Consider the following 22,663-nt stretch of genomic DNA (forward strand, 5'->3'; position numbering starts at 1 on the left):
CTCACCTAGCAAAGTTCTGCTATACTTCATTTTAACCTAGTTGAAACAATGACAAGGCAATATTTAATGAGGCCAACAGCACTTCATATACATAAAATCAATTTGCAGTTTTCACACCTTTACTACTTCGTAATGGATAGCATTTATGACATCAGAAAATGAAGAAACCATTCAAAATATATAGAGGGCAAATCTATACATCACAACAGAGACCTGAAGCATTCTTACCAGGTATGAGCTTTCGGCAGATTGTTAGTGCTGGCATCAATCTGGTGTATTGTAAATAGTCGTGGGCCTGCAGCACCTGAAAATCCAGAAAAGATCCCTATTACTACTGTCTCACACAATATGAAATTGCTTTGTTGCACTGTAACAAACAAGTAAATAAAGCAAGAAAAAGAGAAACTATGCCCAAGTTGAAACCATAATCACCTAGCGAAAAAAAAGCACCTCATAGTGCATATCAGTTTCTTCCCATCCACCCCCACAAAATAACCATGCAGTTATTTAAGTCACTGAAAGATAAACAATAACAAAGCATCGATAAGGCAGAATAAAATATGTTTTACACTGTGCACTATATAATTCTAACAGTTCTGAATCTAACTTTTCCCACCCTTCCTAAAGAAGGAAACTTAACGCAGCTCTATTGGTCCCCATGTTATAACAGCTGTTGAGTAGTGGCCAAACTGGACAGAAGAGTCACAGATACCAACTTCTATATTTTTGTGAAATTACTTGACTGTGTAGCGATCCCCTTAATCTCTGCTAAATGAAATACTGCAACACAGAAGCCTTTTACACAAAGGCCAGAAGAGCTTACAAACGCCCTAGCCTTAATAAAACTGGAATTTTTGCTTGTGTAGACAGACATTTAAGAATATAATCTACAGTATCGAATCTTTCTAATGGGGATTCTTTGCTGTCAGCTAGGAGTGTAAGCAAATAAAAGCGTACTGCTGTGTTAACACAACTCAAATCTAAAAGCTGACAAGGTCCATGTTCAAATATGTTGGAAAGCAGGCTTGTTTTTCACAGATTTTTTTTTCCCCACTAGCATAGTCATATTAGAATATACAGTGCAGGTAAACTGGCATTACCATACTCCAAACAGTTTGCTTCACTATACTAACAGCATTCACATTAGCTGTAGGTTATTCCTACTTTCAGCTATTCTCAGGCCATTAACAGTTACACAGTTTGACTGAACAAGTCTCTCCCCAGTATTATTTAAACACAAAGTAACTAGGGCCTTCAAAATGTCACTATTCCTGAGCTTCTAATGCTCCTGAACATTTTAGAGCTCAAGAACAGAAGAAAAGAAAAACGAGGGCTTCCAGGTGAAGAAGGGATGAAGAAGAAGAAACTGATTTCTATAGCAATTCACTATTGTTTGTGGCAGCTATTATCACTGAATGTGTGTTCTCTCCGGATCTTCTACCTATTAAAATGGTTTGTGGTCAGTGTTTCCCCTGGGCTGCTTTCTCTCATCTTGTGAGAGAATGAAATAGGGTAACTAGTGCATTAACAGAACGACAAGGGTTGCAGCCAGAGTTGCTGCAGCAGAGATCCAAAGCTTCGACTGAAGTTCAGAAAACAGGTCAATAACTAAGTAGATCATTTCTATTGCCTGGGATGCTTGTGACTATGTTGCTCTTACAATAAAACCAGTACAGATTACTAAGTGCATCTGCTGTCAGAAACATAAGAACACTCCATGTTGGTGTCTTCTGGTCGCAGAGCTGTACAGACGATGAAGGCTTGCAGAAGAGAAATAAAAAAACAATCTTCCATGAAAAATATAATGAGAACCCTGCTAGATCTCCACTGATCAGAAAGTATTACTAGAGAAGGAAGGAAGGAAGGAAGTGCATAATTGAAACAAGAACCATTTGCAGCTGATTTAAAAGGTAACAAACAAACTGGCAAAAAGGGCATTTCTGAGATTGTTATTCATCAGACCATTAAAAATCCCCCTGAAAAAAGTCACATTACCGCCAACCAGCCTTACATTTAGCTAATGTTTCTGTGATGTGTCTCCAAATACAGGCATTTGCAGTTACTTCTGGCAAAACATTACCTTGCAATGCCTTGAAGCCCTGCAGAGGCACTCTGGACGAGCCAGTCACAAACTGGAGAAGTCGCGCTCTCCTTTCTTCATCAAAGAATTCCACAGCTTTCCAGAACCATTTCACAATGTTGCTGTCCGGTGTACAGTGTTTTAACCTAGTATTTGCCTTCCAGTCATTAACATCGATTTTTCCAAGTCCACAAATAATGAGCTGTAAATTTAAAATATAATTAATAATTTCATAAGTGGGATGGGAGCTAGGACCTATCCATCTTCCGTTGGGAAACGAAGCTGGGAAGGGTCTAGAGAACAGGTCTTATGAGGAGCAGTTGAGAGAACTGGGGTTATTTAGCCTAGAGAAAAAGAGGCTCAGGGGAGACCTTACCATGCTATACAACAACCTCAAAGGAGGCTGTAGCAGGGTGAAGGTCGGCCTCTTCTCCTAAGCAACAAGTGATAGGACAAAAGGAAATGGCCTCAAGTTGCACCAGGGGAGGTTTAGGTTGGATATTAGGAAAAATTTCTTCACTGAAAGGTTTATGCAGCATTGGAACGTGCTTGCTGCCCAAGGAAGTAGTTGAGTCACACCATCCCTGAAGTATTCAAAAGACATCAGTGCAGATGTGGTACTTAGGGACATGGTTTAGTGGCAGACTTGGCAGTGCTAGGGTAATACTAGGGAGTTGTACTTGACAATCTTAGAGGTCTTTTCCAACCCAAATGATTCTGTGACCATTAATACAACAACAACAACAAGATTTGGAGCTAGACAAATGATAAATTACTGAGTCTGAAAAATTGACAGATTTTAAACCAAAGGAAAATTATAACTTCTCACTAATATTAGGCGATGTAGAAATACAACATTTTTCTTTAGAAGAGCCTTACCTTTATACACAGTTTTTCAAATTATCTTAATTCAAATAAAAAATTCAAACATTTCATGAGCTTATAGGAAAACATCTTGGCCTGTCAATCAAATACTAGCAGCACAGATTCTTCCCCATATGTGAAAGTGCACATAATTCCAATTTGAATTCAATACTTCTTTCTGGAGCAAAACTAAGGGTGCAGTTTGGCTCATCCAACTCTGGACCCCCAGAAGTAATTTTATTGTTGTGATACCATACAGGTAATACAAATAAGATTTATCTCCTAAAGATGAGCTTTTGGCACTTCTAAATAGAGAACCACAATGGATTGGCTTAAGCTCAGAAGGGATATGATTATAAAGACATCTGCTTGTGACTAACAACACCAGACCTTCACCATTCTTCCTCTGTCTGCAAAATGGTTGTGGATTAACAGGCTGGCTGGCTGGTTGTTGTTGAATGAGAACATTCAGGATTAAGGAATAGCACTCACTGACATTCTAGTACAGGGAACAAAAGAAAGCATTAATAATTTACCTTGTGGCCATTTTATATGGCAAGAAGCTCAGCTCTGCAGCTGACAGACTGTATATTAGATTTCAGTTTTAAAACAAGCTTGAGATCTATGGGATTTGAATTGAAATGATAATGTGTGGATGCTGATCTTGACATTTTATATCACATTTGTTGGTGACAGCACCTTTCCTTATGCTATATTGCAGGGCCAGTTTAGTCTGGCATAACTCAGCTCTGCAAAACCACATAGCTGTCTGACACCAATGTCAGTGCAGTACACTGGAGGGGCTGGGAACAAGGTGGGAAGGAGTGACAGAGCATTTTCCTGGCAGCACTTAAAATTAATATCATGAAACTACACTGTGAGAAATATGCACCACTGCCTCTGCTGGAGTAACACTCAGTGAAATAATCCAAGGTCACTGCAGATCACACTCTATGGGTTCAGCAAGTTGTTTTTTTTTTTTTTTTTTTTTATAGGAGAAGGTCTCCTCATCTACCACTTACACAGTTGCTATGAAACGTCACCTTGAGAAGCACTCTACTAGTTCTCAGTGGAAGATGCATGCTGTCCATCTCAGAGATTGCATGACCTGGTAACCTCTTATGCTAACTGTATTTCTTGTAATAGCACACCTGCAAAACCCCTAAAGCACTGGGGATACAACTTCACATGTTCCTTAGTCTCAAAAGGATGCCTCGGGCTTTTATTATTACACTTGACGACATAACGTAACATTAGTGTACTGACCTCTAACTCTTTCTCATCAAATGTCTTCAGCAGATGTTGTGGGATTACTTCATTAAATCCCTTCTGTAGAGCCAGAAACTGAGCTTCAATTCCTCGTAAAAATCGCCAGTTTACATAAAGCCTGCAAGCAAGTGCAAATTGGATTTGTGAAAAATGTATTCAAATATAATAAACCTGCAATTTATTCAGCCAAAAAAATGGCCTTATTAACAGCAATATGTAACAACAAAATTATTGCACTGCCATTTAGGAATAAAAAAACACACCATAACAATTACTTCAAATAAGTACCTGACATATTCCTTTTTGTTTTCTTCTGTCACTGGGATGCTTTTGCCATTGGGTTTCAGTTCATGTTGAATAATTTCCCCATATGCATTGTGTTCTACACAGAATGTATGGTCTAAGACTCCTGTGATATCATTCTCACTGGTGGAAAGAAATAAGTGACTCAACAAAAATATATTCTGCAATATATTACAGCCATAATACTTTTGACAGACATCGTAATTTACTTTTTGAGTAACATTTAAAATTACTGCTTGGAAGCAAGAGATGAATACACATTTTTGTTATATTTTAAACCAATTATCAAACTTCCAATGTTATATTTCGATAACATGCTGTTTATAATAGGCAAAATCAATTAAATTTATGAACAACGGAATACTTTACAGCTCAGTAATCTTTCATCCCCCCCCAGATTTGAATACTTTGAGCATGTTAAGCCTTTAAAGGAGACATATTGTGCATGTAAGAAAGACGTTTCTTAAATCTGCCTGAGCAGGAGATCAAAATATACCTCATTTCTTTTCAACAGGATTTAGGGACATATATCATGTGTTAAACAGAAAGAAATCTAACATTGTAAAATATAACACACAGTACATACAGTATCCAAACTAAGCTGTTATGAAGATCAGGGTCAACCAATTCCATATCATCCAAAGTAATTGGCTTTCCTAGCAACTGCTTATAGAAAGGCAACGTGAAGCCCCCGTCAATATAGTGTCCGTGAAATACAGCCATCCCCATTATCCGTCCAACAAAATGGAAATACGATAAGTGTTCCTAGAATTGAAAGAGACTAAGTCATTCAGCTAAACAAGACTGCTAGTTGAATCTGCTGAATATTAAACAAAATTTCAATAAAAAGAAAAAATAAAAACAAACCCAAAAACATAGCCAGAACTTTTTTTCTTTTTTGTTTTTATACACAGTACATTTAGTATATTGCTTCCAGTCCAGAAGTCTTACTACTAAGAATCAAAACAAACTTAATTTCTCCCAAAGGAAACATAAATCAACATCTTAAAGAAAATTAAGAACACATTTGGGAGGTTTCTTTGATCAGTTCTAAAAATAAATTATCATATTGCACAGTCTCTAGTAATACTAATGCAAGAATTAGATTCTTAAGTCTAGAACGTTCTCTGCACGTATTTCATTTCTAGGTCACAAAACTCCTGTTGCCAGTCATACCGGGTTAACTGCAGAGTCTGGGTTGATTTGCAGTGTATAAATATCATCTCGGGAATATTGGAAGAGACCGTAATATGGATTCAACATTTCATGTGACAATAGGTAGAGCCACTCCCTAAAGAAAAATAATAATAATTTATAGTGTACTTTAGACAAATGCATTCATATACTAAGAATATCTTCAATCTTTTGAAAATGAAGTTGGCTATGAACATGTTTAGATAAGGCTGAAATCAGAATTATTTTTAACTGATTCAGTAACTGCACAGCTCCTGACAGCCAACAGAATTCCTAGAATAGGTTTTAATATATGAAGGATCTCTTCATACAATTAAAAAAAGTTCCTTTATATAAAAAAGTCAAGAACAACCTCACAGACAACTGACAGACTTTAGTTACCTTCCAACTGCTAGTTCTTAAGATATTGCTTCAAACAGTAGTGGTAACTTATAATAAAGCATATTTTTGATCAAAACTCTGCTGTAAAGTTGAGTGTTTAGTGGTGTAAATTCTCAGATACCGAAGGCTTTACTAACCAAAAACAAATAGTGTAATTTTGGTAGATATCAAAAGCGCGTCTCACATATGTGATAAGCCTCCGATGCAATCTGTAACATGCATTTTGATTTATTTACAAGGAATTAGGTGTTTTTTTGATGCATTTTGCCTTAAAAAAGATTATCTGAAAAATATATGCATGTCAGAAGAATAATCCGTTATTGAAATAAATATATATATATATATATATTATTTTTTTTAAAAAAACAGGGCTGTTATAAGTCTAGTCTTGGATTCAGAGCAGTGTAGCTGGTGAAGCTGCGGGAAGAGACAGAGGATGCACTGTTTACCTGGCAACACCTCCATAATCAAGGCCTTCCTCCCCACGGAATTTTATCATTAATCGTTTCCACAGGTCTTTTGGCCTCATCTTCATGACTTGCCTGTAGGATTCCTGTAAATACACAACACGTTCTTTTATTAACTGCTATTTACAGACAAGAAGAAGCTACTACTGTTTATTAGAAATGAAGGGAGTCTCAGATTCTAAGTCCAAGGGGGATACTATTTTCCTAGATACTAACCAGTGTTTCTCCGATCACAGACTGCTACACAGTTTTCTACAAATGTGATAATGCTTGTCAAATAAAACAGATATGAGAGAAGAACCACCTCTAAACTTCCAGGGGTGTACAATGATCATAATAGTTTCTATCATTCTAACAAACTTTACCCCCTCCCGCCAAATCTGTGTCAGTAAATTTTTGTTTTCAAAAAAATAAAATAAAAATTCGTAATAATGAAAATGATAATTTTCACTGCTGTACAGCAGCATTTCCCCCCCTTTCTTTTTCAGTTGATTATGAAGTGACTTGACAGTCTCAAAAGGGAAGGCCAACACAAATCTTTCTTGGCTGTAAAAACGGTGACAACACAGCGGGCTATCATGTTTGTGGGTGGGATAAAAATGCAACAGGGACTGGTGGGATGGCTGATAAAATTCTCAGGACGTACTGTTCTTCAGAAAAAGTCAGTGTATTATAACTGCATTTCATCAATTCAGCAGAATTATTCTGCTGAGCAATCTCACAAAATAAAATGTATATGACTCAATGCAGACATCTCTGGTCATTCAGAAGCCTACTGAATGCATAAAATATGTCTGATTCTGCAAAAATATCAGCCAGAACTGAGATAGGTGCTAAGCAATTTTAACTCCAAAGATGAATATTATTCAATAGTCTTTTTATTTAACTTACAAAAACATCAAAGATCTTTTCAGATTGTTTAGTTTTCAGACTGCAACATCCCCTCTGTAAGAGGCACTGTCTTATAGTGGTGAAAGAAGTGAGGAAAGCATCCACTTCCAACCACAGGGAAAGCTTTCCTCCTTTTTCTTCTTCTTCACAGGGTAAATACTTCTACTTTACATACACAACTGTTCTGATCACACACGCATAATGCTTCCTGTGCCCATATACCACAGATAAAATTTCAGCTTTAACTCCAGGCTTCAACATTTCATCTACCTGCATGACTTCTTCAGACACTTACGGATAACCCTCCTCCCCTTCCCTCAATGTTAATAAATAGGTCAAGTTCTCAAATTACCTCAAAAATCTCTTCCCTGGAGACCTCAATACGACAATGGCCAGCTTGAGGTTGCTGCTGTGACAGCTCTTGCCTCAGGATCTTGAGTTTCTGCACCAGGTCTCGCTTGTACCTTGGCACAGTGAGACACTCTGCCTCGTCTGGAAGCTGACACAGGGACACTACCTGCTGCTGCTGCTGGTGCTGCTGATCTTTAAGTTGATTCTGGCGGCTAGAAACAAACACAGCTGTTTGCAGGTATTCCAGTCATATGTCCCCTCTTTTCTTCAGATGTTTCTTAAAGGTTAAGTTTTTGTAACTGAACTACTTAACATTTTACTATGATTATTACTGTGATTACATTAAAAACATTCAGGTCCAGTAAAAAATAAATTCAGAGAGATTTTATCCTGACTGAAGACATATGTTTCTGTCTTTCTTGGCAACGATCAGTTGTTTTCAGGGTTTGCTATTTCTATTAGTACTACTCTACAAAGTATGTAAAAGGTTACAGCACTATATAATAAGGTATTAGCCATACAATTTTACTACTAAGCTGCTGACACTGAATTTCTCAGATACCATTTCCATATTTCCCTTGCATGTTTTGCCTTCCTCCATTTTAAAATTCAGGGGTCTGCCAAACACTATGCTTCTAATCTACAGTCAATACCATAGTCTGTTTTAAATGGCTTGTCTGAAAAAGAGTAAGCTTACAAAAAGATGTTTGTACTGGCAGCTTGGCAAGGACCTTGTCCCTTGTACCTGGCCTAGTCTGGACCACAGGAATGTGGGGAGTTCACATGTAACTAATTGGCACAGATAAACAAGTATTTTTACTAGCAATTCTAAGAGATTTTGTAAATCTAACTTCTTACTAGAAAAAGAAAATTTATCTTGAGCAGAGATGCCCTCCCTTGTGTCATTTCTTGTAGACAGTGAGTGGATATTTTTGTATTTCAGTATGACGTCTCCAAACAAGCCAGGATAAAAGTTGTATTTTACATAAACTGTGGGTAAAAAATAATAACAACAACAACAACACCACCTCTCAGTGTGGCGCACATGATAATACCCTAAATTTATTGGATAAATAGGAAAGGTCACAATTTAGAATTTTTTTCATTGGAATATATATTGTTTTTTGCAACATAAGGGACCAAAAATATTAGATCGGACCACACACAACTTTAATATATTTTACATTTTCAGTCTGTTGCCTGTTTTGAAGCAGTGTCTACTAGAAAGCTCTCCTGGCCAACCAAAATTCATTTCCAGCAGGCTTTCACCAAAGCAACATTCAGATTCGGCAATTAAGAAGGGGGTGGGGGCATTCCCAGTATGCCATGTGGTTCTGATAGCTATTTTGTTATTTTCAAACCTTTTATTTAAAGTAATTTTGCATGAACTACCCTCAAGGGAAACTAACAGCAGTTGACTCGAATGTTTTACCTGTAGTCCTACAAACCTACTGTTTAGAAACCTCTGCAATGGCACACATTTTGGATCACTTCAGCAATAATGCAAAGCTTACTATTAATAATCTCTCTTCACTTCTGGACTAGAGGTAGGGAATAATCCTATTCTGTTACTGAAGCCCTGCATCCTAGGGCATAGAGGTTAGTTTAACTGAATTTGCTAAATTCACAGATCTTTGTTATTTGTTTTTAAATAAGGGTACATTAACTTTATTTTTAAGCTGATCACATTATAGCTGATCAACTACAATAAACTGCAGTTATTTTAAAATAATTCACTCCCAAGAAACCAAGCCATTACAGTAACTTAGAGATACTTGATGTGGTTCCAGAGCACGGTTCAACATTATTTGTGCTACCTGCATGATACTTTTAAGTGAGATTCTTATTTAGAGCTAATCACAAGTAAAAGTGTATTTAATTGATACAGAAATCAAAGCAGAAATCATAGAATCATACAACCATTAAGGCTAAGAAAAGACCTCCAAGATCTAGTCCAACCAGCAAATGTTATTGTGCCTTCTGCATTTTCTGATTCCATAAGGACAATCTTGTAAAAATATCCCTCATATATGCCTACCAGAGAAGGTCATAATTACATACTGAAGTGAGCATACATTCATACTGCCTTTATGTATACTCTTTTAGTATAAAAACACAGTATCCTAGACATAAAACTAGTTAGTCAAACAAAATGCAGTCTCTGAAATGAGCATGAATTTAAGATCTGAGCATCAAATTAAACCAAATTAAAATAAAGCAGCACTAGAAGAAGAAAAATAAAATGCCATCCTCCATATTAGACTAAAAATAATCAGTGTAGTATTAGCTAAACAATCTGCAGTACTTGAAGTAATTAAATGTAATTTCTTAAGTTTGTTTTCGCAGCTGAATGAATATGCTTGATTGCATACTGTGTTTTGAGGATATAGCTAACTACTTTTCAGGTACCATAACTATCAAAACCTAACATGAACTCTTGGCCAATATTTTAAAAACGGAATTGGTTAACAAGTTTGATTATTTTCATAACTTCTAATGTCATCACTGAAAGAAAAAATTTCTTTACTCAGCCCAACAGAAGTCAGTATTACCGAACATAAAATCTTTATTACAATTTTGAGCCTAGAACTATCACACCCATTCCACCCAAACACTAAACTTATTTCTCAGATAATTTAAAAAATGACAAGCCTGAGGCATATTGCCTGTTTGTTTTTTTTTCCTGTTGTTGTTGTTTTTTTAAAGAACAAATGATGAGGTGGGTCTCGTTTTTTCACATATCCCGTTTTGTGCCATAAAAGAATAAACACCAGAAAAGATTTATCAGGCAGCAGATTTTGCTGATGACACTGTTGGTTGAATTTCTGAAATCCTTCCCTAATGAAAGACAGATGTACAAATGAAAATGAACTACTACAGTGTGCTTAAGTTTAAAAAAATGCAAAATGTTTCTGGAACTTGAAAGCCAAAGTGGATTTTTTAGATGAAAAGCTACCTATGTATTGTCCTTCACAACACATGTTGACCTAGCCACTATGTGTTTACTACCATTTAAAAATAAACATACCTGTGAAGGACAGTTTTTTCAAATATAGACCAGTTAACTAAATGTTCTACAGTTAGGAATTACATTTTTGTAGTTAAGAGGGTCTGAAGTTTTTCTTGGTTAACATATCTAAATCTCGTTAACTGTCTGGATGATGGGAACTTTTACTAATGCTCTGTAATATACAAAAATACAAACAATGACTTTCTGAACAAATAAATATTTGTCAATATTTAGACTTGCCTCCCTCTTGGGCTAGTAACTTCAAATGGGTATTGGGCAAAGGCTAGCTAACTTTTATGCACAAAGTTACATGCAACTCCTGGATATTACTTTATTCCTTGGTTCTGTCTTTTCAGTGCTTGCTGCCATTATTGTTTGCTTCAGCTTCTCTTCCCAAGGATTCACTTCCTTAAAAGGACTATTCCCCACACTTATTCCTTGCCCAGGGCCGCACATTACTTTCTATCTTACCAGTTCTTTATTTGTTCCTTCCACTTAACACCCACTTAATAGTTTACAGGTGTTTCCCAAGAGTATTAAAAGGCGTTAATATAGGAGAAACAATAGAAGCAAATTCCCACGGAGCTTGGACAAACTGATAGCCATGTCGAGGCAAAACAGAAATGTTTGTTCACATTTTGGTTTCCATTTTCAGTAGAGTTCCTCAGGGTGAAGTGAGTACTTGGGAATGAAAACAACAGCCAGAATCCTTTTGAGTTTCCCTTTCTCTTTTTAAAATTGTGATACTAAAATGTGATATCTGCACTAATGCAGAGGAAATAGGTTTTTTGTTTTGTTTGTTGTTTTTGTTTTGTTTTGTTTTTACTGGTAACAAATCCAATTTAAATTATTGGTGTCTTATTTTTGAGAACATCTCAACTAGTCTTACTCTAAAACTGAATGTAGGGGCTGAATTATTTCTCTTTCTCTCAGAAAAATAGCTGGGCACTTCTGTACCCTTGCCTAACTCAATTGGGTATTGAATGCAATCTGATATTTTTAAAACAAGCACTCCATCACTGAAAGTAGTACAAAACAAAAAGAAAAGGAAAGAAAGTGTCTGTCTCGCTGTTGGAATGAATTCCACAGGCCAGTCTCTTGCATGGGAAGGCACTTGCTTCCTCCCTCCCTCCCGGCCCCCACTCCTGGCATCACAATAGCCACATTCCTGTCTACATGCTGCTAGAGGGTTGTGTTTTTTTTTTGTTTTGTTTTGTTTTACTTTTTTGCTTTGTTTTGTTTTGTTGCTGCTGTGCTTCAAATACTACTGAATGGCAGAATACATCTTGATATAAAATCTAGTACCCCTTACGAGTCACTTTCTTTCCTCTATTACATTCAACATGTGCTGGAGACTTTAGACTTACTTTAATACTAAATGCAAGTTAGCAGAAAGCCGTGGATCCGTAAACTGCGTTGTCCTGTTGTTATGGTCAACAAAATAAACTCTGCCTGTTGCTGTATTTCGGATCTCCCATCCAGGAGGCAGGGGACCAAGCTCTTCACAATTGATGTTGCTAAGATCCCTGTGAAAACAAATATAAAATGAAAAATACCTCAGCATTTGGCCTCTGAGCCAAACAAGCGTAAATGTAACAGAACAATTCCATGAAGTCTGAGAAAATGTATTGTTTCAGAAACTTGATCTGTTCAGCTGGAATCTCTGCTCCCAAGGTGCAAGCCCACCAAAGAAAAAACACACACCCCAGAACACATGCCACGGGGAAAAAAAATTCTTATCAAATAACCTTCATTTTTACAAACTAACTTCAGATGTTAAATTAATAGAGGCTTAAAACAAAAATAAAGGCCACTGCCATATTTGCCAGAATGGAATTGCAGTTCTACACCAATTCTGACAGAAAACATTTTTAAAACAACATTAGTCATGTAAGGAACTCTGAATCACACTTTAAAAACTCCTACAAAACAAAAGTATATTTCTGAAGAGTTACACTTTCCATGAAGAATTATGCATGGAATATGCATGTAGGCCACAGCTGATTTTTGCTCCCAAACCCCAAGTGCCAGTGGGAAGCAAACAGGTCTCTAACAAATTATTTAAAAAAAAAAAAAAAAAAAAAGAACAACGACAGCTCTGCACTGAGCAATGCAGAGAAACCTTAATTGGTCTCAAGAAAATTCTGCTGAAATTAGGATTACGCAGATTTGTTTCAGAGGCTCACTGAAGACAAGTGTTAGTTTTTCAAATGTTAGTTTTTCAATAAATGTATGCGATTCACATCTTGGATACCTCACCCTATCAAGAGCCTTAACTTTTGAAGGTGCAAGTCTTCATATCACATGGTACCATTAGAGTTGATGGGAGGAAAGAGCTGAGGGACATAGAGCCTGAAAAGATGCACTCTACAGGGACTCAAAAAGTTTAACAGCTACTAAAGGAAATACAGGCTCTGGGAATGAGCTTCTGCTGATATTACCCATACACACAGCGCTGCTGAACTGTAGGGTTTATTTTTACTAGCTAAATGACTGTGGCATATTAGCATAAAATACAATGTTTCTTAGAAATGACATAAGCTCTGTCCTGTCATCGTGGCTGGTACATGCAAGCAGCCAAATTTTGTTCTCAGAGACACTCACACAGTTTCTGTTGCCACACCTAAAAGCAGTCCTAACTTGGATTTTGTACAAAATCATTACAAAACAAACTTGAGGAAACTTAACTTTCTTCATTTTTTGATATGACATTTTTTTTTTAGAGAGGTCTAGTTTCTAGTTTTATATAATATGTAAATCATGTGAACAAATACTTCCTAATACACAACTGCCAACTCTATTGCACTCTCATGTTTCAGATAATGCATCATAACAAAGGATAATTTTGTAACACAAAAGGACTACTAAAAACAATTAGAAGAATCATTTGAAAATGCAATGAAGTTATGGCTACGAGGCACTTTATCCTTCCCAGGAGAGTCAAAATCCATTTCCATGGGAATGAACACCAGCAGCAACTGACAGAGTTTTTACAATTCTCATAAATGTCAATACTGGCTGCCAATTCCAAACTGCACACATTAAGAAAAAAAAATCCCGTTGAAAATTATTGTCTTCTAAAATCTCAGGATGGTATTGTAAAGAAAATCAGAAACTAACAATAATTCCCACGTTTTCTTTCTTTCCTTTCGTATACATCAGAAATAATCATGTGCTCTTTCCCTTTTCTGCTCTGTAAAGGGAAAAAAGCTGTAAAAAAGCCAGTGTAGTTTTAGATATTTGCTACCATACCCAAGTGGAAAAAAAAATTGTTGTTGTTCTATCTTGTTTCAGTTGGTTGGGTTGTTTGTTTTTTTTTTCTTTAAAAAAAAAAAAATCCCAGCACTTTGAACATCGCTCACCATTTCAGCTTCCAGGCTTTTTATGACCCAGTGTCTCCAATTAATTTCTTCAGAATATACTACATTTCCCATTCCTTGAGTTAATTATATTTGGTAGTCTGAACATTGGACAATAATTCTCACAGCCAAGTAAATTTAAGTGAATTTTTAATGATGAGTGCCGTTCAGTACAAATGCTGCATCTTAAATATACATGACACCCACTAGATTTTCCAAAGTTTTCTCCTTTGTCTGCTCCCTATCTAAAATGATCACATTTTACTATCACATTTGTCACACCATTTGTTCCTCATAAACTTATACTGCCAGTTTCTCAGGTCTTGTTAATTTCAGAGACTGAATTAAAAAAAATAAGAATCTCTACATCACTGTAGTTTGTTTCTTGATTCTCCATTGCATTAAAGTAATAATCTGAAGAAGCGAGGAAAATAGACTAATTCATTTTGATGAATGACTTGTTAAAATGAGTTTTTTAGGGGCCAACAGTAAGTATCAATATATCAAATACTATGGAGACAACTATTAGAAGAGCACTGGTTAAACCATTTTAATTTGACACCTTAAGGATACTTTCATCATTTTCTTACCTAGGTACTCTTGGATCATGCCACGTGCTAACACCAGTCTGAGTATGCAGAAAATAGACCTGACCTTGCTGAGTCGTCCTTTGCTCTGTGAAATCAAGACAAATTAATAACTATAAGAACAAAACATGTAATACAAAAACTCGCAAAGACTGATTCCCCCAAACTAAGCAATCAAAAGCATTTAATATATGATGAGATATAACCCATTTTTCCTGCTCCCCAGGAGACGTACAATAAATTATTTTTAATTTACATACCATAGCCTTCAGGTAAATCAGGAGGAGTGTGCAAGTGTGTCCTGCTCATGTAATTCCTGTGCCTCTGTGACCTGACTCTCCTCTCTGCCAGCCGGGGATCTGATGACTGCCCGCATGTTGCACCATTTGTTCCCGTAATTGGAGTGTTCTCATCCACAAAACAGCTCAGCGGTCTGCCTGGACTGGAGTATTCAGATGCTGGCCTGTTGGGAAAAATGTGAAAATTATGTGCTTTCTCTACTAGAAGCTTCTGTCACAGTTACCCGTGGAGCAGGATGCCCTGACAATGGGCAGAAAGCTGCTGTTCTGAGCTGTTCTGTTCATCCCAGAGCGATCACTAAACCTCCTCATCTGTGCTAGGGTCTGACATGACACTTTAGTACATGATGCTGCAGGATCAAGATCATATCAAATGCTCATGTGAGCAGTTCCCACCCTAAAAAAACAAGAGTAAAAAACTGCAGCATATAGTTCAAAATTTCTCACTTGCCTTCATATGGCTGAAGAAGCTATAAGGTCTCATTATTCCTTTTAACCTTTAAGGAAGGTTATTAGGCGAGGATGGTGAAAACGGGTTAAGTGAGATAGAAACAGTTGTTCTTGAGAGCTTGACAGTAAGAGGAAACATTGAATGTTATGGTTTCATATCTCAATGCTGCTTTTAAAAGGACGTAAAATGGGTTAGAAGGATTGATAAGAATGCAGGAAACCCCCCTAACCAAGTTATGTATTTTGTATTTATTTTTCTATTGTGAACATGTCTGGTGCTTAGAATAGGTGTTTTAACATACCAGAAAAGAACAGACAGACATTAAAAAGCTGTTCAGTATGTTCAGTCACTTTAAAACTGCTAATATATATCAGAGCTGGCAGCATTAACAGTTTACATTATTTTATGTCAAATATGGTTACATACAGAGACTGGAATAATATTTATTGAGGGTGCAAGAGAGAGTTGATAGGCACAGACATTCTGCAGAAGAGTGAAAAACACGCACTGACACTGTCTACAGTTCAGGTAACAGCAAAACTGGTTTGAAGAAACGCTTTGCAATGCACATTTTTGGTTATTAGAGCAGGTGATTGTAATGATTTTAAAACGTGTTCTGTAACGACCAGTTTTTAAAGTTCTGCATTACACCGTCATAACATGCACATAGCTATGAGACATAGCTCACGATCTCTTTATTCACCTCTTACAATGCCTCCACACTGTAATGGCTGTATTTATATGGTTCTACCATAGCAGCTTTACAGGAGAACAAAGATGCTAGTATTCAGGGAGAAGAAAATCTAGTCAAAAGGATTATTCTGAATTAAATACTGGACAGGACGAAGGAGTAAGATGTTAGAAAAGAAAAGCACACAGCGTTTGTACAGGGACTCTGAGGAATGCTGAATACTTCCTGGTAGAGACACTTAGACTCCCTTGTGGTCAGTGCTCCTGGTCAGCAGACAGACTTCATCACACGCACGGTCTCCTGAACAATTTCTTACCGTGTTGGTCGTTCCCACTGAGTTGTTCGTGTAATATGATTTAAATACTGGATCCTTCCAGAAGCAGTTCTCCGTTCCTCCCACCTAGAATTCAGACATTGAGAGATAAGGCAATGAGTGGTATTTCCAGGAAACCAGGGCACTAAACGTTTCCAACATAAATGCCAACTCAGGAAGACGTACACTATTATGAATCATATTAGCTGAACAAGGTAACAGGAAACAACTGAAAGTTCAACTCTCAATTAATTTTACATGCTTCTCTCCCTTGGAACTAGGCATATCATTAAATATATCATACCACATTCAATAAATATTTGAATTCTAATTAAATCCAATTAACCATAAAAAGAAACTTTTTGAAAACATCATGTTTAGTTTTTCCAAATTTAACTTTGTTTGTCCTTATAAGTCCTCTTGGAGTGTTTTCACCAATACTTGCTTCACTAAAAAAGTCACCTTCAAATAACAAGATTTTTTTATTACTATTTTTGCACTTCAAAATACATGAGACAATATGACTGTGCAGTTACACAATTATATAAGCAATATTTACACAATTAACATTTTAAAGTGAAAATTCAAAAGCATTTTCAAGAACACTCTTGACTTCCTCAGACTCTAAACTAAAAAAAGAATGCTGTTTAGGACTTACATGATAATTTACATTTTAAAGCTCATCACCTGAATTATCAGTTTGTCTTGTATTTACCTGCAAAGAATCACATTCAAAAGGTTCTATGTTTGCTCTGAAAAAGTTGATGACAGCACCACAACCTAAAATAAAGCATTTTTCTGTACTTGCAAAACTTTTTGCTAGGTGTTAATGATGTCATTAACTCTCACAGGGATAAATCAAAATCCCAAACCCAGCATTTGGCAGGTAAATACAGCAAGAACTCAGGCTCCGTTAGCTCTTCCAATCATGTTTTATTCACCACAATTTACATAGAAGAAAAAAGTGACCCATTTTTACACAGCTCTGTAGAAGATGGCCAGGCCTGTGCGATCACTACATTGCTACAAAACTACTATATGGATGTAGCCAGTCAGCTGGCAGTGACTTAAGATTATAGTAGCTTATCAATTCTATAACGTGGAAAAAAGTATATTTTAAAACTGCATTTATGTATATATACCACCTCCACTTCCAAAAAAAAAAAAAGAGACAAGGGTCAAACTCTTAAACACTCTGTGTAGCCTGGCTGGCATATCGCCTGTTCCTAAATTTAAAAATGTAGAACTCAAGTGTAAGAATAAAAATAAATTAACCTATTTTTACTTTGACTTCTCATTACTGCAGAAGTCTGTTGTGTGAGCTGTATTTGTATTGACAGTGGAGTCAGCTTACCCATCTGGCAAATCGTTATCAAATAAACGACTGCAATCCACAACTTGTCCTCCTGTGCCTATTCGGTCTCTGGACTGAAGACTTACTATTAAGATAATAAAAGAATTATTAAAGATATGACACCTGCATGTGAATTACAGTTACAGTTGAAAGAGAAACAGCAAAATTTGAAGGACTAAACTGAACCATGTTCTGGATATTTTTTGCTTCCCACCAATCAAAGTTATACAGCAACAACACGTTTTCACACACGTAATTCTCTACACACTACTTCAGAAAGCTACCTTGAAGAACATGAACACAAATTAAGGCAGGAAAAGAAGCTAACTCAAACTGTCATTAGGTTTTCCCTGTACGAAGCAGACTGTAACATAACAAGCTGCCCTGGTAGCACCTCATGCAGAATGGCTCCAGCAGCAAGCGGGACAGTGCTAGCACCAGGTGTGTACTGCTAACAGGAAGGGAGAACTGCCCATTGGAGTATTTAAAACAAGAAATGCTTTGTAGAATTTACTACATTTATACATTTACATTTACTACATTTATAATGTAGAAATTACTATGTATTTTGTGTGCACATGAAATTCTACACACACACACACACACAAAATCAGGCAGAAGTTAACTGCTTTTTTTTTTTTTTTTTTTTTTGCTTTTAAAAGAGCTTTTGGTTTGCTTTTAACAACAAAGTGATTATTTAAGAACTAAGTATGTGCAGTGGCACATATTTCTTGAAGTGGCACTACTCTACCTCTGGACAACAAAGCCCTGTTTACATGTAAAGTGAAAAACTCAGAGACCTTAATCTAGACACAACCAGACATTCATCCAGGTCACAAAGTTGCAAACAGATGTAATAGCACTGGTAACTTTTGCCAGAGACACCAAACTTTCAACAACATGTTTTGAAGCTTAAGATTTTGGGCCCTTAACAGACCAGCCCAGGGAGCCCTGCAGCACCTGGTTACCTTATTCCTTATCGGTATTTACTTCTTGTCTTCCATGAACACTAACATTACTATGCACCTTCTTAGAAGTGAAAGACACCTTAAATTTAATTTCAAACAAAATGAAATCTTAGATGATGTATTTATTCTGCAACAAACCCACACAAGTTCACACTGCTGCATATAGGCAAGGTTTGGCAAGCAATACACACAGAAAAATGAAACTAAACAAAGGCAATTACCTCCTCTTTGCCTATGTGAGGACCAAAATTTGTGTACGGCTTCATTTTGTAATGAGTAAGGATTCATTTTTTCTGCGCCGCCACATCAGAAATAAAATGGTGGCACAGAAGACAGCTGCAAGATTAAGACACAGTTCAGGTGCCCTTTGCATCCACTACTCACAAGAGTCCCCTTTTCTTTCCCCCCTTTGAAGATAACCTTAGGATTTTAAGATAGAGATCCCCTTGCTCGCTGACCCAGATTATAAAGTCATGACCACGGTGCACTTGATTTGTAACGTTATTATCCTCTGAAGCTACCACTTACATTTGAATCTTGTTTTTCAATCTCGCATAGCTTCTTCATTTAAGTGGGTTTATCATTAAAAGTACTGAGAGTACATTTTTATCTTATTCTATTTTGTTACTAATTTTTAAACAGTATTTTCGCACCACATAACTGCAGTAGAATTACCTAGTTCTACTCAGGCTCATTGACTCATTCAACAAAATTGTGTTAGCGAAGAAATATTAAAACGTAAGGAGATTAATAATGACAATTTCAACAGAAGAGACAGGAGTCTCTGCAGTCCTACCAAGCATGCATCAAATTCAAACACAGCCATGACTGAGGAAACCTCTCTGACGGTAACAGCGTATAGCAGAACATACAGATGTGTTCTAACAGTCTCTGCTGTAACCTGACAAGCTGTGTTTTTTCTAGGTTTAATGCATGACCCAGCAGCTCCTGCTAACTAGGGACACAGCCTAAGAAGCATGCCAAATGAACAAATGCTGCTTTGGCTATACCACTTTCCACGACCACAACAGGTTAAGCCAACTGGTCAGCCTGGTTTCTGGCCACATTGCTGACAGCGAGTTATCTCTGACATCTCTGAAGTGTATTGGCCATGCCCACACTGCATGGTATTTGACCCAGGCTTCCCATTTGGCATCCCAACAGCCTTGAGAACTGTTTGTTTGTTTGCTTGTTTTGTTTTCTCTTGTTTAAAGTGCCCAAATTAAGACTATCATTCTCAACTTGTGACGACAAGGATGCACGTTGCATACTCTGGAGGGCAGCATGAGAGCACATCATGGTGTGAGGGTACAAGCCCTGCTAGTATCATGTCTGAAGGACTGCTGTGGGCAGAGGGCATCTCTGCTGTGTAGAGCAGGCCGTGAACAAGCTCCCTCCTCAGCTGCGCTCAGTCTGTTCTTAAAAAGCACTCCACAAAATAAAACAAACAAACAACAACAAAAATCCAACAACAACCAAACAAAAGCAAAAAACGCACACACACACACACAAACAGGATGTACACAGCATGGGTGATCCAGGGACCAGCGTACTGCAGCACAAACTAAAAAGCAAGCCAAACTGACAACACAACACACCCTAGAAAAATGACTGTTTTATTCTTTATTCGTCTGCGCAAGCTCAAATGGAAAATTTAATGTTCAAGAATGGTCTGGAAGTGTCAGCACTGCACTTACAGTTCCACACTTCTACCATCATTTAATCCTATTCTGCCACCTTACTCTTATGTGAACACTGTGCAAACACTTGCAGATCAGATGCTAGACAAATGATAAAAGCAACATAAAGAGAGTAAGTCTTAAGTATTAATCAACAGGACTTCGAGGAAAACAAAGATATACAATGAAGCCCCTATTTGCCAATTGTTTTTTCAATAGCTTTCTCTGTCTGACTAAGCAAGGATGATGCTTGGATATTATTTGAAATAATAATTGAACATAATACTGAACATACAAACTCACTTTTTTAACCCCCATCTCCAAAAACTCTAACACCTTGCCATAAATATAGACTCCTTATCCTGATCCACATCTTTTTGACATCTTACATTACCTGTTTGAAACACTGTCCTCTGAAACAACCAACAATGCACCAAAAGGAGGTTTATGAAGTTATTTGTGGGATGCTTATGTTTCAATTTGCCAGCTTCAAGAAGTTTTTTGTTTGTTTTAAAATATAATTATTTAACGTTTATGAAGTAGCAGAACAAGAAAGCACAGTTATCGAGACCGGTGACAGGCCTCTTAATAATCCTAAATGAACTGACCATTTTAAAAATACTCTCCTGTTACAGCAAGATGTTCTATCTTTGCACAAACCTCCAGGAACCACAGCTTTACGGGAACTCTCAATGGCCAAGACATTTGTACTCAGTATTTCCACAGGAGGTTCAGGCTTGAACTGCCACCTTTGTTTAGAGTGAAATTCAACACTTTCTAAATAAGTTTTGTATTATATGTGTATGGTCTTAACTATCCCAACAGTTATAATTTTATATATATACACACACACACACACTTTTGTCTTGAGGTCAATGGTTTTGGCACTAGACACTGAATTTAAAAAAAATAATAGAGAAACCTGATATCTAGGTAGTGTATTTCCACAGCTACTTTTAAGCTCTAAGTGAACTAAAAGATTAAAAGCCTTACTTACCTACTATCTGTCCTCTAACAGTATCATTATCATTTGGCCCAAGTTTGCACAGATCCAATCTCTGATCTACAAAACAAGGACACAAAGTATAAATCATACAACATTTTGCTGCTTTTGAAAGGCAGGCTGAAGTACCATCAGAACAAAATTCATTCTAGCATAAAGTACTTAAGACTTCAAGATATGGGGGGAGCAGAGGGGAAGAAGCAGGGAAGGAAAACTAAAGATCTTAAGACATCATCTTCTGTAATTCTGAAACAGAAAAAGAGATTAAAGTACATTTTCTTTAATATATTTCCTACTATATGAAGCTCCTTTAGTTGATAGAAGTTTACATATTTAGATAGCTCAAACAACTCTCAAAAAGTAACTTGAACTCTCACCCCTTGTGATATGTCACTCTCATCCCTATGTATCATCTCGTACTGGCAGAGCACAGAGCTAGCCTACAGAATTTGTTCCATACTATGTAGATAGAACTTCATAAAACCGAGCAAAATGTAATGCACTGAAATGTTGATCTAGTAACAAATATTTAAAAATTAGAATTTCAGTTATGATTGTCGCCAGGGAGCCTGTTATTTGAAGTAAAATCAGAATGCTTCTCTGCCAGAAGGTTACCCTTTTTTTTTTTTTTTTTAAGTGATCTTTATTGGCAACCACCAATTTTCCATCATAAATGGTGTGCCAAATTTTGTTCAGAAGTAAGTGTGCATCATGACTGATCACTGTAAATGGCACCAATTAGGATAACAAGAAAACCGCATCGTACATGTTAATTTTTTCAGGAGTAAATACAAAGAGCCGTGTTATAAAGCACTTAACATTTTATGACAAAACTTACTAAGCTACTTTTGAAGACTCAGACGTTTTAAAATGTAACTTTCACTTCAAGAAATACTTACCTTTTCATCTACCCCTTAACGCACCTATTTTTGAAAGTAACCAGAATCTATCTTCCTTTAAAATTGCAACACATTTAAGTTCAGTCTTGACAATCTGCAACCAGACTGCCGCACTGAAGTTACCACTGTCTACAGGAATGGGGCAAAAGAACTGAAAAGCCAAAGGCAAGTTATGTTCTCTGACCTGCCCATGCTACTTACCCTCTGCCACAAAGCACTGCTATAAACTACCAAACCAATTGGAATATAA

The 22,663-nt window shown here is 36.8% G+C and overlaps 1 protein-coding gene across 2 annotated transcripts in view; it reads right to left on the bottom strand.

The window, feature by feature from the left end:
- Positions 1 to 22,663, bottom strand: part of SMURF2 (SMAD specific E3 ubiquitin protein ligase 2) — a 65,543-nt gene that overhangs the window by 3,845 nt on the left and 39,035 nt on the right. For both annotated transcript variants that reach the window (XM_040530872.1, XM_040530871.1), the window contains exons 5-18: positions 21,509 to 21,574; positions 17,865 to 17,949; positions 16,514 to 16,597; positions 15,017 to 15,219; positions 14,760 to 14,844; positions 12,178 to 12,336; positions 7,802 to 8,012; positions 6,541 to 6,644; positions 5,693 to 5,807; positions 5,103 to 5,281; positions 4,502 to 4,639; positions 4,211 to 4,331; positions 2,081 to 2,282; positions 229 to 304 (exon numbers count right to left, since the gene is read on the bottom strand). In XM_040530872.1, the coding sequence (XP_040386806.1) occupies positions 229 to 304; positions 2,081 to 2,282; positions 4,211 to 4,331; positions 4,502 to 4,639; positions 5,103 to 5,281; positions 5,693 to 5,807; positions 6,541 to 6,644; positions 7,802 to 8,012; positions 12,178 to 12,336; positions 14,760 to 14,844; positions 15,017 to 15,219; positions 16,514 to 16,597; positions 17,865 to 17,949; positions 21,509 to 21,574 (1,828 nt within the window). The remainder of the gene's footprint in view (positions 1 to 228; positions 305 to 2,080; positions 2,283 to 4,210; positions 4,332 to 4,501; positions 4,640 to 5,102; positions 5,282 to 5,692; positions 5,808 to 6,540; positions 6,645 to 7,801; positions 8,013 to 12,177; positions 12,337 to 14,759; positions 14,845 to 15,016; positions 15,220 to 16,513; positions 16,598 to 17,864; positions 17,950 to 21,508; positions 21,575 to 22,663) is intronic.

This window comes from Cygnus olor, chromosome 18, assembly GCF_009769625.2.
Source record: "Cygnus olor isolate bCygOlo1 chromosome 18, bCygOlo1.pri.v2, whole genome shotgun sequence".
Lineage (NCBI taxonomy): Eukaryota > Metazoa > Chordata > Aves > Anseriformes > Anatidae > Cygnus > Cygnus olor.